The 16,002-nt window shown below is 36.5% G+C and overlaps 1 protein-coding gene across 1 annotated transcript; it reads right to left on the reverse strand.

The window, feature by feature from the left end:
• Nucleotides 1–211: 211 nt before the first annotated feature.
• IFNE (interferon epsilon) lies at nucleotides 212–1,662 on the reverse strand. Its single transcript, XM_070063277.1, has one exon. It carries the CDS (start codon nucleotides 883–885, stop codon nucleotides 313–315), a length of 573 nt encoding a protein of 190 aa, XP_069919378.1. The 5' UTR covers nucleotides 886–1,662; the 3' UTR covers nucleotides 212–312.
• Nucleotides 1,663–16,002: the final 14,340 nt, after the last annotated feature.

The raw sequence follows: 16,002 nt of genomic DNA on the forward strand, positions 1-16,002 counted from the left end.
TTATGAAAATACACTCTTTTGAAAAATCAGTAATGAGATATTAATTAATTTATTTTTACTAATAAACAACTTTTAAAGGGTAGAAAATATAAAATTGCATTACAAAATCAAGACAATATGAAGTCTTAAAACATAGGTAAATATATGCATTTTTGTATACAGAAACACAAATTTATATACACAAAACACCAAGGCAGTACTATCATTTTATGATAAAGAGAAATAATTACGTCTAGAGAAGTCCCTTGCTCCTCCACGTACCCCATGCTTTTCAGGACTGTAGTCAGCTCTTGCTGCACACTGTTCAAGGATCTAGCTCTTTTTGTTCAGCATTTCTGTGAGTCTGAACACAAAGAAGAGACATCGGTTGATTTCCACCTGGACAATGATCCAGGCACAGATACTGTAGTCCTGGGCTTCCAGGTAGTCACGGATCCTCAGGAAATATGTTTTAATCTGTAACCTAAGGATCTCACTACCCAAGGCTCCACTTTCCTGCTTCGCTTCCAGTTCCATGAATCCTTCTAGGTACTGCAGCTCTTGATGAAGTTCAATCAGGAATTTCTCCAAGTCATTTTTCTCCCCACCACCCAGGGAAATATTTTCTCTGAAGAGGCTGAAGATCTGCTGAAGTGTCTCATGGATTACAGCCAGTACTTGTGCCTTTTGGTACTGATGAGGATTCACAGACTTCAGGGGAAGCCGGAAATCATTCCTGTGTGGTAGACATTGCTGGATTCTCAACTTTTGTAAATTATTCCAGGGTTTTAAACTCCTTGTGTTCATTCTTCTTTGTTGGAAGGGAACCCGTTTCAGTTTTAGGGAGAAGATAGTAGATGAGGCCAGCAGCACCAACACAATTTCAAAGAAGTACTTGTAAGTCATGATGAAGTTCAAATGCACTGTTTATCTCTTTGAAGATTTAGTAATGTTCACTCTCGTGTTTGCTTTTCATGTGTCTCAGGTTATACTGGAAGGCGTTTTCTTTTGTTGGTTTTGTTTTTTAATGTTGTCCTTTCTGCAAGTTTATGCATTGGTTGTTCAGGTTTCCTTTTTATGGTGTTCATGGAACACTTCCTCCATTTTCCTCATTGTGTTGGTTGTTTGAGGAAGTAACCAAAAGAATTTGTTTCAGTGCATGCTTTCTTTGAGAAAATTACAGATTAGTCATCAAAATGGTCTTCCATAAATATCATTATTTATTATATACCAGGTTTCACTTAACACATTGTACTTTCTAAGTATTTAGTTAAGCTTACTAAAACTCTTTTATTGAGAAGAACTGTTTCATTTTAAAACAGTAGTCTTTCATGGAATAATAGAAACGCTCATCAGGCACTCGGGGAAAAAATCAAAATCCACACAGATTACTGACTTTAAAATCTTAAGTAGAACTGTACATTTTCACAAATACTTGAACAATTAATCTTAAAATATGTATCAACAATCTTTAATTGTTTTATGCTTACCCAATCAACTTAATATGGAAGATTCTAGCCTATAGACGTAGTGTGAAAGAGAAAAAAAATAGTGAAAGAACATAGTCATGATAGTATTGCAGTAGCAGAATATTTGAAACAATCTATAGGTTCAACACAGGAGAATGACTACACTTTTGTTGGTACATATGACAGTACTTCAAAAAGTTCATGGAAAGTGGAATTAAAAGATAAATTTATTTTGGTGCAATAAATTTTAAATCAATGCATACTTTTTCATAATACACATTTCTACAAATTTTTGAAGACCTCTCATGTATACAATTGCAAAAGATTTTTGCTCTATTAAACTCCCCATGTAGGATCTCTGTCCTTAATGTGTTGTGCTATGCGAATTAACAGTAAAACTACTACTCAAATGGTACTTTATATTTTGTGTATCTGCGTGGGTGCAAACTGTTGAAATCTTTACTTAGTATATACCAATTTGATCTTCTGTATATAAAGATAATTAAAAATGAATCTTGATGAAGAATGGGATGGGAAAAGGAGTGGGAGATGGGATGGTTGCGGATGGGAGGGAGGTTATGAGGGGAAAAGCCACTATAATCCATAAGCTGTACTTTGGAAATTTATATTTATTAAATAAAAGTTTTTTAATGGCCGGCACCGCGGCTCAATAGGCTAATTCTCCGCCTGAGGTGCCAGCACCCCAGATTCTAGTCCCGGTTGGGGCGCCAGATTCTATCCTGGTTGCCCCTCTTCCAGTCCAGCTCTCTGCTGTGGCCCAGGAGTGCAGTGGAGGATGGCCCAAGTGCTTGGGCCCTGCACCCGCATGGGAGACCAGGAGAAGCACCTGGCTCCTGGCTTTGGATCGGCTCGGTGCACCGCAATGCAGCAGCCATTGCGGGGTGAACCAATGGAAAAAGGAGAATCTTTCTCTCTGTCTCTTCTGTCTCTCTCTCTCACTGTCCACTCTGCCTGTCAAAAAAAAAAAAAAAAAAGTTTTTTTTAAAAAAAGAGCCGAGGATTGCAAAAAAATATTTTTGCACCAAAATTAATCTATATTTTATTTTTCACAAATTTTTCAAGTTCCTTCATATAAATTGGTAGATTGCTGTAATGAAATATTATATAGTGGGCCCAGCACTGTGGTGTAGCAGGTAAAACTGCTGCCTGCAGTGCTGGCACCCCATATGGGCGCCAGTTCCATTCCTGGCTACTCCACTTCCCATCCATCTCTCTGCTATATCCTGGGAAGGCAGTGGAGGATGTCCCAAGTCCTTGGGCCTCTTTACCACATCGGAGACCTGGAGGAAATCCTGGCTCCTGGCTATGGATCAGCACAGCTCCAGCCATTGCGGCCGTCTGGGGAGTGAACCAACGGATGGAAGACCTCTCTTTCTCGCTGCCTCTCCTTCTCTCTATGTGTAACTCTGACTTTCAAATAAATAAATAGATCTTTTTTTTAAAAAAAAAAGTCGACATCATACCTAGTGCTAATAGTGCTAACTGTGCAAAGGTAGGTTATATCGTGTTAAACCTTGTGCTCATGACTAAAAGCTAAGCATTCATGTTTTATAAAGTTCACACTAGACGTTATTCTGTAAAGCAATACTCTTTGAAAAGTTACAAAACTTTTCACTTGTTAAAAATAATTCCATTAGAGTTACTGGCTGCTTAATATCTACACATGGTATTCATCTACTTGAGACCATGGTGTCTGGCTGACAAATGTCTGAATACTTCATTCACATTTTTGAGCCACTTAGAGCAACCAGTACTTTATCAAAGGATCCAGTGTCCAAAAGGCTCTATTCTTTCCAGATGGCTGCAAGAGAAGCTAAATGATTAAGAAAGAAATAGAGAAAAGAAAAAATCTGTTATATTTTATCATTCAAATTACAGAATTTGAATATTGAAGTCCTAGAGAACTGGATTGGATTCCTGTCTCTACCAATTACTCGTTGTATGACTTTGAGCAAATTATTTACTAAATCTCTTTGCCTCAGCTTTAAATCTCTAAAACCAAACTCATAAAACACTTTTGAGGAGTAGCAAATAAATCATTCTACATAAAAAGCAATATGATGCTTGAAATATGATAAATGACTAATGCATACTAGTTCACATCCAGTTGATACATTGTTCTTAGGAATTCATAGTTATAGTAAAACATTTTTACAAATAGAATCTGAAGACATAAATTAAATATTGGACATTTTTATCTTCTTATGGATCTTCTAATAATAAATGAGATGCTTTTCTTCCGGAAGGATATGATCTCCTTATATCTGAATAATCTTTATTGTAGAAGCAACTCCAAAAATGTTTTTGAATTTCTCTCTTTCTTTCCCATAAAGTAATTCAGGACATTGAAATCGTATCTTAATTTCTCTGCAGGTAGTTGTTGGAGAGAATCCCTAAATGTTGAAAACATACACTTTGTAAACATGTATTGTCTTATTATATACCAGCTCAGCAATATGTTGGTATTGCTTAATCAGTCTGCTCTTAATAAGTTATGAGTTCTTTTCCCTCTCTCTGAGAGAGAAAGAGTCACACACACACACACACATACTCAGAGAGAGAGAGATGAGAGAGAAAGAGAGATTTAATGGCAATTTATAATACACAAGAGGAATAACACTTGTTTCAGTAATGTTCTATTTAATTTGTCTGAATATTTGTCTCAAGTCTTTAAATCTTTAATGCAGAGCTTTACCAAACAATATAAGGATAAATTAAGAATATTAGAAGTTATTCTATTGTATGAAAATGAGCTCTGATTTATAATCAAAGCTTTCACATAATTTACATTCAACTAATAATAATAACTTAAAGTTTTGTTGTTTAATTTCCAAATACTAGGAGATTTTCCAGGTACATTTTTGTTATTGATTTCTAATTGGAACCTATCAAGGTTAAAGAACATAGTTTAAGCGGGTGGGCATTGCATTACAATAGGTTAAGTTGCCACTTGGAATGCCTGCATCCCATAATAGAATGCCAGGGATCAAGTTCTGCCTCCACTTTTAATCCAGATTCCTGTTAGGTATACTCTGTGAGGCAGCAGGTAAACATTCAAGTTCTGTAGTCTCTTTTATTTACATGAGAGAGAGACCCAAATGGAGTTCCTAAATCCTGATTTCAGCTGTTGTTGGTATTTGTGGAGTGAACCAGCAGGCGGAAGATCAATCTCTCTCTCTCTTTCTGCTGATCTTTCAAATAAATAAAAAATAATTAAGTGAACTTTTAAAAAAATGTAGTTTAAGTTTATTGAAACTTGATTATGACTTAAAAATGATCTTGTTCGTCATAATATTCTTTATTATGAAATCAACTTTAAGAAATCCTCATGATTCCTTTTGATTAGTGTTTACACAGTATTTTTTACATTCTTTTATTTTTAACTTATACATATTTCTATATTAAAGTGATTTTTCTTGCATCAGCATATAATTAGACCTTACATTTTAATCTAAACTTACAATCTGGATTTTTTCATGATTGTGATTTTGTTTTTAATTTTCTAAAGTCTTATGATAACATAATTTAGAAATTTTGTACTGATGGTATATCTCCTCTACCTTGTCCTTCTAATGAGTTGGCAAAAGCACCATATAATAAACACAAATATACAGTAGTTTCTCAATTTTATGTGTTTCCAAATAGCTGTTAATAGACAATCCTGAATTATAACTTAGTCTAAGGTAGTTAAGAATTCAAAAGTGAAGTCTAACTTGTTACTCTACTGGTCATGCTGACTTTCAAAACACCTGACCTTAAAGATTATCTATAAAATGTGAGAAGTGTTAAATATCCTTTACTTAATATACATAAACCATACTAAAATGATTGACACAGCTAAGATCAGAAATAGGAAGTAGACATTTCTACGGATCCCAGCTCTTGCCTTTAGCAGATAAAGAACACAAGGAAGTCTTGCTCGGTTCTGAGACAGTGAAGTGAATTTCCCAGTATTTAAATAGAAATCCAATCTCCCAATAGGTTTTTGGATGGCATTCACAATTTTTGCAAAAAGTTGAACATTATTAGTTAAGTCCAATCATTTCTTAGAAGGGGAAAATAGGGAGGGCAGTTACTGAACTGGAATTACTACCAAAATTTCAATAAACTCAATCCTATTTATTTAATCACACAAGGCAATCTTAGACTGTGGAACAAAAATATTCTGTTAGCCATTCATGATATGAATTCTGGTATATATAGAATTAAATTATGGTGCACATAAAAAGTTATGAGACGTTCCTGTTTTATAATAAATAACGCAGTGGCCAACTATTACTCATTAGTAGCTTTTTTAGATAGGTTATCAAGTTTGCCCTTTCATTCTTCTTAATACCAGTGAAGATCATTTTGGCTCCAGGGATGTATTTTTGGGGATTCTCCAAATACTCCATCAGAGTGTCCTTTCCCAGGTGATGTCTTTGTTCTTACTGGCATCTGTGTAAGAGAATCTATTGGCCTGACCTGTATTCTACTTAAACAGACCATGAAGATTTGGTCCAGTCTTGTGCTTGCCTTCCTTTTCCACAGTGTGGCACTGGGTGCATTTCTGAACGAAAATCTTGCTTTCTCAACATCACTCATTTTAAATTTGGGGCTTCCACACAGGCTTGGTTGCTTGTGGTTCAACAGCCTGGATGGGAGTTTAGATGACCTGCTCTCTAACAACAATCTTTGTTTTTAATTGCAGTGCTTAGCTTAGGTCATTCACAATTAATGTGACTATCAGTATAACAGGGATACCATTCTGCTATTTGTTTTCCAGTTGTCCATATGTTCTCTCCTTTCCTTTTTCCTTTTCCTTCATGTTTTTCTTTTGTTTTTTTTTTTTTTTTTAGGGGAGGGAAGTTGAAAGGGCTTTTTAAAAATTATTAGTCACTTTATCTTCATGACTGGCTTATTAACTATACCTCTTCGCCTTATTTTTTGTTTTTATAGTAGTTCCTTTAGGGTTGACAATCTACATCTTTATTTAACATATTACTTTCAAAATATTACATATCACTTAAAGTAGAGTGTAAGGATATTACATTATATACTTCTATTTCCACTCTCTGTCCTTTGTGCAGTAATTTTCATAAGTTTTTGTTTTAAACACCATGTACATTGCTATTATATTTATCATAAGCAGCCAATTACATTATAAAGAGCTTTTATGAGAACATCTTTGCTCATGCATTTACTGGTTTAACATATTAACATTATCACATACTTAATCATATAGTTGCCATTTCTTGTGCTTTTCATTTATTTTGGTATATCTTTGGTATCATTATCTTTCCTATTAAATAATTTCCTTTAGCATTTTTTGTATCATGGGTCCCCTGACAATGGACTTCCTTGACTTTCTTTTTTAATAGAAAAGTATTTTGCTTGCTTTTAATGTATTTTTTTTCTGGGCATAGAATTCTAAGTTGAACTGTGTCTTTCAGTTCTGTAAAGATGCTGCCTTGCTGTTTTTTGGCTGGCATGATTTCTGAAAAAAACTTGCTGCTGTTTTAAATGTTGTTACTTTGTACATAATGTCTTATTTTTCTCTGACAGCTTTTTTTTTTTTTTTTTTTTTTTTGACAGGCAGAGTGGACAGTGAGAGAGAGAGACAGAGAGAGAAAGGTCTTCCTTTGCCGCTGGTTCACCCTCCAATGGCCGCCGCTGCAGCCGGCGCACCGTGCTGATCCTGGCAGGAGCCAGGAGCCAGGTGCTTTTCCTGGTCTCCCATGGGGTGCAGGGCCCAAGCACCTGGGCCATCCTCCACTGCACTCCCTGGCCATAGCAGAGAGCTGGCCTGGAAGAGGGGCAACCGGGACAGAATCCGGCGCCCCAACCGGGACTAGAACCCGGTGTGCCGGCGCCGCAAGGTGGAGGATTAGCCTATTGAGCCACGGCGCCGGCTCTCTCTGACAGCTTTTATGATTTTTCTTTCTCATTATTTTTCAGCCTTTTGATTATGATGTGCTCTGGCATGGTTTTGATCTTGGAGCTTATTAGGAATTTTTTGAGCTTCTTGAATCTGTGACTTTATCATTTTCATCAAATTTGAAAAGGTGCAGGTGTTTTTCAATATTTAAGAAAACCATTTATTTACTTATATATTTATTTGAAAAGCAGAATGATAGAGAAAGGGAGAGAAAGAGAGAGAGAGAGAGAGAGAGAGAGAGAAATGAATGAATTTCCATCCCTTGGTTAATTCCTCCAAATTACCACAATAGCAAGGTAGGGGCACACCGAAGTCAGGAGATAGGAACTCCATCTGGGTCTCCCATATGAGTGATGGACTCAAGTATTCCAGCTATCATCTGCTGCTTCCCAAGCACATTCGCAAAGAGCTGGATCAGAGGTAGAGTAGCTGGTATTTGAACCAGCTCTCTGATATGGGCCACACATGTTCCAAGAGGCAGTCTAACCTGTTGTGTCACATTGCCTGATACTTTTTCAGAATTTTTCTATCTCTGTCCACTACCCCCATCTCATCTGGGATCATAACTATAGATATGTTTGACCATTCAGCGTTGTCAGACAATGTCATTATCCTCTGCTCATTTATATTTTAGTCTTTTTCTATTTCATTTTGATAATTGCTATGTCTTCAAATTTTTTAATATTTCTTCTATAATATCGTCTGTACTATTAATCCTATCTAGTTTATTTATCACTTCAGACATAAGGGTTCTTCCAACAAAGACTGATGGATTTGGAATAAAATGACAATGTGCATCTCCATGAACTTTCTGAAGACTCTTTGTATTATATTTTTTATCGCTAAAAGTTGAATTTGTTTTTTTAAAGATTTATTTTATTTATTTGAAAGGTAGAGTTAAGGGGGAGAGAGAGAGACAGAGAAAGAGAGAGAGAGAGAGAGAGAGAGAGAGAGAGACTCTTCCATCAGCTTGTTTACTTCCCAAATGGCCAGAGCTGGGCCAGGCCAATGCCAGAAGCTTCATCTGAGTCTTCCACATGAGTGACCCAAGCACTTGGGTCATTTTTGGCTGCTTTCCCAGATGCATTAGCAGGGAGCTGGATTGGAAGTGGAGCAGCCAGAACTTGATCCAGTGCCCATATGGGATGCTGGCACTGCTGGTGGCAGCTTAACCCACTGCATCACAATGCCGGCCTTGAATTTCATTCTTTGTGATATCTTTCATTTCCTTCATAATCTTCATCTTTTCCTCTACATTCTTGAGTACATGAAATGCATTTCTATGGATACTACTCTTTGATTATCCTATTACCAGGAACAATAGCGGAGAGCTGGATCAGAGGCAGATCAGCTGGGACTAGAACAAGCACTCTGATATGGGTGACTAGCATTGCAGGTGGTGGCTTAGCTCACTGCACCACAATGCTGACCCCTATTTTTATATTATTTATGGATCCTATTTTCCTCCTTTTTTTGTAAGCCTGTTAATTTTAAAATTTTAGCTAAGAAACAATTTTAAAATAAATTTTAAAAGCATTTGAAAATATTTGAAAGAGAAAGAGATAGAGACTTTTCCATCTACAGGTGCAGTTTCCAAATCTTCACAATAGTAGGGGCTGGGCCAGGCCAAATCAGGGGCCTGGAGCTTAACCCAGGTCTCCCATGAGGTTTCAGGGACCTAGGTACTTGTGTCATCACCTGCTGCTTCCCAGGATGTGCCCAGCAGGAAGCAGGAGTTGAACTTAGGTACCTACCTATATGGGATAAGAGTCCCCAGAGGCCTCTTGATGACTACAACCAAATATCCATTCCTGCCAAGTAACTTTTGATTGTATTCTAAACATAGTAAATTTTGCCTTACTGGGTACTGGATTTGGTCTTTTAAGTATAGTTGGATTTTGTTTTAGGATGTGGTTAAGTTCCTTAGAATTTGTTTGATTCTCATGAGACTTTGTTTTAAACTTTGTTAACATGGGTGAATCAGACTTTTTAGTTGGCACAATGTCATCCTAAAGATAGCAGGACACTTCAAAAAGTTTGTGGAAAAATAGTATTTAAATATGTTTATTTTGGTGCAAAAAACTTCTAAAATCATGCATAGTTTTTTTTCCCATAATATGTGTTTGCCATGAATTTTTAAAAGACTTCTTATATATTCTCATGAGGACTCTACTCAGTGATCCCGGAGTTCAGGGGTCTTTGCAATTAGAGGTCTCCAATTAGCGGAAAAATGAAATATTCTTAACCCTGTGTCAGCCATGGAGACAGCCTACATGATCCTTTCTGGTGTCCTTTTCCCAGTCTTGAGTTACTTTTCACACACACACACACACACAGAGAGAGAGAGAGAAAGAGAGAGAGAGAGAGACCCAAATTGTCGGAAGACTCTAGCAGACATTTTCATACATGCCTATCTCTGTTCCTCTGTCTCTGTCTCTTTCCCACTATCTGGGCAACAATCTCTTAAATATTTTGCCCTGCAAATCTCTAATTGCCTCTCTGAACTGCAAATTCTTATTTACCACCTCAGTGAGAACACTTGTCTGGGCCTCTTCCTCACGCTGCAAACTAGAAACTCTCTCCAGAGTAGACCAGATAGAACTCGTTGTAGTAGACCAATCATAGAACTCATTGTGGTACTTTTGATTCTCTCAGGGATCATTATCCTATGCTATCTATTGTCCAATGTCTGAAAACTATGTTTTTCATATTTTATTTATATAGTCCTCTTGTTTTTTAAAATGAGTGAATGAATCTGGTTGTCACTCATGCCTGGAAGTAGATTTGAAGTGATTTGAAGTAGGAGTTGGCAAGCTGCAGCCTATGGGTCAAATCTGGTCCATGTCCTATTTTTGTAAATAAAGCTTTATTGGAACTCAACTGTGTTAAAAATTTTCTTTTCAAAAAATGAATTATTAACTATATATTATACACAAAAATTAGAGGCAAAACACATATTATTATTAATGATTATTAAATATGATTCAAAATTATTTATATAAAAGTATGATCAACATTTTATTTTGGAACTGTTATTTATAAAACACTAATATTTTGATAAAAGTAAAATAATATGCAGTTCTGCTCTTAAATGTTAATCTGGATGACAATGTTAAGACTTTATTGTCATACTTTCATACTTTCTAGACTAACATAAATATAGATTAAAGAATGAACAAGTTATCTAGTATCAAAATATCTCTCAGCCTCCCTGAGAAACTATTGTGAATGCCATCCTTATTTACCTCTGGAATCACTATTTGTTACATAATGACAAGCAAGAGTATAAGCATATGGTACTATTGAGAAATGATACTTCATTATGGAAGATTCTGTTGCATTCATGCTGTCTCCTAGAAAGGACTTACAAGTTAATTGATGTGTCTTTTCTCCTTCCTCTGCAGCTCAAATTTGCCACATACCAAAGCAATATCTTCTTCATGTCATAGGCACACTTTTGGGGAGGGAGATTTAAGGGAAGAGATATGGAAAAGTCTTTCTTGAGGGCCTGGACAGAATTACTAGTAAGTGTAGATGCTTAGTGTTATCAGGCTGTATGTGAGTATTGAGTTCTGGATTCTAAGTGACATGGGTACTAAGTGTTCTTTAAAAAAGTTGTATAGGGGTCAGTACTGGTGCAGCAGGTAAAGCTGGCATCCTGTATCAGAGTGCCAGTTTGAGTCTCAGCTACTCTGCTAACAATCCAGCTTTCTGGTAATGCACCTTGGAAGGAAGTGGAAGATGGCCTAAGTACCTGGGCCCCTGCCACACACGTGAGAGTCTGAGATGGAGTTCAAGGCTCTTGGCTTCAGCCTGGCCCAAACCTGGCTGTTGAATCCATTTGGGATGTGAACCAGCAAATGGAAGATCTCTGTCTCTCCCTCTCTTTCTGTTGTTCTGCCTTTCAAATAAATAAATAGATGTCTTTAAAAAATTGTGGGGCTGGCATTGTGGCACAGGGATTAAGCTGCTGCCTGCTAAATCCAGTTTCATGCTACTGCACCTGGGAAAGAAGTGGAAGATGGTCCAGGTGATTGCTACCCATGTGGCCACTACTCACATGGTCAACTCAGAGTTCTAGGCTCCTGGATATGGCCTGGTCCAGCCTCAACCATTACAGCCATTTTGGGAGTGAACTAGTAGATGGAAGAAATAGCTCTTTCTCTCCATCTCTCCTTTTCTCTCTTCCTTTCTCTCTCTGTAACTCTCTTTCAAATTAAATAATAAATCTTAAAAAAAAAATTGTGTGTGTATGTGTGTGAATGTATGTGCTTGCATGTGTCCTGGCACAAATGAGTGTGCATGTAGTTATTTCTGGTATTCAGAGGCCTCAAAAGGCAAAAGGCAAAAATGTAGACATGAGTGAATCTCTTTTCTTCAAATCTAAAGTGATATCATTTTTATTTTCAATTAACAAAACAATTGCACATATTTCTGTTGTACAATGTGATATTTCCAATATTCTAATACACAATGATCAAATCAGGGTAATTTGCATTTCAATCATCTCACACATTTATCATTTTTTTTTTGTATTGGGAGCATTCAAAATCCTCTCTTCTAGGTATTTTGAAATATGCAATAAATTGTTGTTAACAGTAGTCTGTGTATTGTAGTATAGAACACTAGAACTTATTCCTCTAATCCAACTGTTTGTGGTTTCTGATTATCTATCCTCTATGTCACTCTCCCTTGTCCTTCCCAGCCTTTGATAATCTCTGCTCTATTTTCTGTGTCTATGAGATCAACACTTTTAGTGTCCATATTTAATGAGAAGATGTGGCATTTATCTGTCCTTGTCTTATTTCACTTGATAGTTTCATAGAGAAAGGTATTGAGGGAATCTACTTCATGCTTACATATCTTTATAGAAATACAATGGAAAAATGACATGATGATGAACACAAAAGAACCAAATCTTAAGCATCAGTGATGCTTTTCAAAAAATTAAATGAATGACTAATGGTGGAAATCTATCTTCAGCTAGAATAGGTTTTTCAATGGCTTGTATAAGTATGGCTTATAAAAAATATAGGCATATATTTTATCTATGTACTTTCTCCATAAATTATTTATGTATTACTACTGTCATTCTAAAAATGAAATAATATAATTAAAATTATGATACCCTCTCTGTGTTTAAAATATATTAAAATAGTTTTGGTTAGTAAGGAAGGCATTTTAAACTCAACCAAATTATGGCAGCACAACATCAATTACTTAAAACCTGTCTGGACTCAGCTTCACTATTGGCAAGAGAAATCACAAGTTCATGACTTTGATGGTCTAAGTAATAATGTGTGATCAACAATACATGATTATTTAGACCAGACGAATTTTTCCAAAAATGTATAAGATCAATGATCCCTCTCCCATATTAAGACACTTGCTGGTTATTTTTATTAAGTGTTTCTCTTTTATGCCTGAACTACTTCAATGGGCATTTGAGGCTTTCTGACCACCTACTACCATATTTCCTCCTTTTTGGGGGTAGAAAGGGGGTGGGATGGGGCTGTGGGTAAACCCGTTCTGACTTTCCTGCCCACTTTTGGATATTGTGCTGCTAGCCAGACCCCACAGAGTACTGCATCTAGCTTTAGTCCAAGGTACACAGTGCCTCATTTTCCCTTAACTTTAGTGATTAATTTAGGTATGGTCATTGGTCTCAGTGTTCTCAGTACATCTCTACCCTATTTCTGAGCATAAATTTGCAAATATCTAACTATACTAAGTTATTTGTCATAGAGCTCAATGTGATCTTAAGTGACATCTAATCGCTACTTCCCTTTCTCGGAGAAACTCATCCCTAAAGCCAGTACATGTGCAGAACAAACCAACCTTTGTGCTAGAAGGGCCAGGACTCCACCTGGCTGGAGTTCAAGCAGAGTTTGGTGTGTGTCCACGAGGAATGGTAACCTGGCATGGGGTGTGAGAGCCCGAGTAGAGCAGGGTGTCTTGGGAGAGGGCTGTTCGGGGAGTGTTAGTCTGAGTAGGGTAAAGAGGGACATTTAACAGAACAATTGCCCTGTGTAATGAAAATCAAAGAAAGACCAAGCAACCATTCAAGAACTGAAAGAGAACAAAAGATGTGGTAACAGAATACACACCATGATTCCAGTGTCCATTTGCTGTTAAGGATATTATTAGGATAAATGAACAAATCTAAATATGGATGATGGATTATTTTATATGTTGATAATGGTGCAGTGTTAGTTTCAAAATTTTCATGATTGCATTGTGGTTATGTGGGGGAAATGTTTCTGTTGATAGAAAATACACATTAAAGTACTCAAGAATAATAGCACATCCAATTGGTAATTCACCCTGAAATGGTTTCAAAACCAATGTTTTCTCTCCTACATTTGCATTTTTTGGTTATTACAAAAGGGAAAATGTATGTGCATTTATTTTTTAACTAAATAACCCATATTTGAGATTTTATAACTGAAGTCTCATGGAGAACACCATCATCATTTATTCTGTTATCTCTTTTTCCCTCTTCATAGTTCAATTTAGTCCAAAAATGGCAAAAACACAGGTTAAAAAAAAGGAAAAGGCTATCACTCCTATCACTATGTGAAGATTATAACATGATGCTTAAATACACAGGCTCTAAAGTGAGACAGACCAGGGTTAATTCCTGGCTCCACCACTTGTTTGTGGCGTGATCTTGGGCAAGCTATTGACTTCTCTGTGTCTCTGTTACTTAAATATGAAGACAAAGATAATAACAGTATCTCACAGAGTTGTAAAACCTAATTGAGATCAACCACTTAATGCTTATACAGTTCATGTTACATAACTCTGCTTATAAATGTTGTTGTATTATTTGTGTCAAACATGGAATTATTAATAGATTGGAACACTCTTTTCCACTAAGTTCTGGGTAAGTACCTTTAACATGCTCTCCCAGAAGTCCCTAATTAATCAGTCACACCTGGAAATATGCTGAAGCCTATTTTCTGTCAAGTGGTTTTTCAACAAATGTCAATTAATCCAAAGGAAAAAATCCGAAAAAAAAAAAAGTAAAATATGCGCATCCTCTCAAAGCATTTAAATGACATGCACTGGTCCTCACACTACTGTTTCATTTAACACATTTCTATTAATTGCTTATCATGTTCTTAAGGCTGCTCTGGACCTGGTCAGTGAGCCAGAAATAAAGATATCTGTAATTGGGTCTTATTAAAGGGGGTTTTGCAAGAAAATTATATGGCAAATGATAAAATAAAAGCATACCAGAATAAGATCAATTGGAGTATCTTTTGTTTCTAAATTTTTTGACCTCCTGGCTACAAACTTTCCATGTAGAGTGACATGAGTAAACAGCCTATGATTAACCACTGAGAAACATGAGTATTTAAAGAATGAGTAGAAAAGGACATCATAAAGTGAAGCAATGTCTAGGTCAGTAGTGGAAAGCCAGTTTTCAAGAAGGAAGGACAGCCCGTGTCACATGCTGCTGGGGAGATATGAATGGTAAGTATTTTAAAACATATGTAGGGGTTATTACATGGAAGTTATTAGTAACTTCAATAAACAGAATTTTTAATAGAATATTAATGGTGCAAGATATATTTCAAGCTTTTACAAAGAAATAGAAAGAATGTAGGTTATTCCAACAAAAAATGGGATCACTACATGGAGGAGAAAAATTAAATGGAAGCAACTGTGAGAGATTCAGTCTTGGAAGATCTTGTTTGTTTTTTATTTTAATTTTAAAATGAGGAATGCTTTCTGTAGACTAGCAGAAACTAGTAGAGAGGGAGCCACAGAACAAAGTGAATGGAGAGCGAGAGGGAACACAAGACTTCATGCCAGATTTTTGTCTAGAAGAAAAGGCAAAGTATAGGATCAATGCAGGTGAGTGTGCAGGTATAGAAGAGAAAGTTGAGAGTTCATTCTGGTGGTTTATTCTTGGTGAAGTAGAAGGCTAGGTCACCTGCAGGACCAGCTAAGAGATTAACACATGCCTTGGCACATGCTCTTTCTTTTTCCTTTTTAAACTTTCCATCTCCCAATCTATCCTGCCTCATTTGGCTGACATGTTCTAATACATCCCCTTATGGCGCCATTCATAACACTTATGATAGTCTATGTTTAGAAGATTATGACTATTTTATTAATTTCTCTCTTCCCTCTGAAGACACTACAGAAGTCTGTGTTTTACTTGCATTACAACCACATAGCCTAGTGTACTTCATTCTATTCTGGAATATAGGAGATACTCAGTAAAAATTGAACACGGGAGCAGGTGTTTAGTTTATTGGTTAAGAAATTCTCATGCCACATTAGAGTACCTTGATCCAATTCCAAACTCTAGCTCCTGAACTGAATGCTTTCTACCAATGCAGACCATGGGAGGCAATTGTGATGGCTCAAGTAAGTGGATTTCTGCCATCCACATGGGAGATCTGGATTGTGTTACCCACTCCTGGCACCAGCCTTAGCCCATTTCTAGCCATGTCAAGGTTTTGGGTTTATGAAACAGCAGATAGTAATTCTCTGTGTGAATTTCTCAAATAAATAATAGAAAATTTAAAATACATATACTGGATCAGCTGGAGTGGTGTGCCGGACTTGGTTGATGTCGTGGCTTGGGCTGAAGAAGTTGGT

This window comes from Oryctolagus cuniculus, chromosome 1 (assembly GCF_964237555.1).
Source record: "Oryctolagus cuniculus chromosome 1, mOryCun1.1, whole genome shotgun sequence".
Taxonomy (NCBI): domain Eukaryota; kingdom Metazoa; phylum Chordata; class Mammalia; order Lagomorpha; family Leporidae; genus Oryctolagus; species Oryctolagus cuniculus.

Excerpts from the sequence above, each read along its gene's own strand:
- IFNE (XM_070063277.1), bottom strand. The coding sequence starts at position 885 with ATGACTTACAAGTACTTCTTTGAAATTGTGTTGGTGCTGCTGGCCTCA.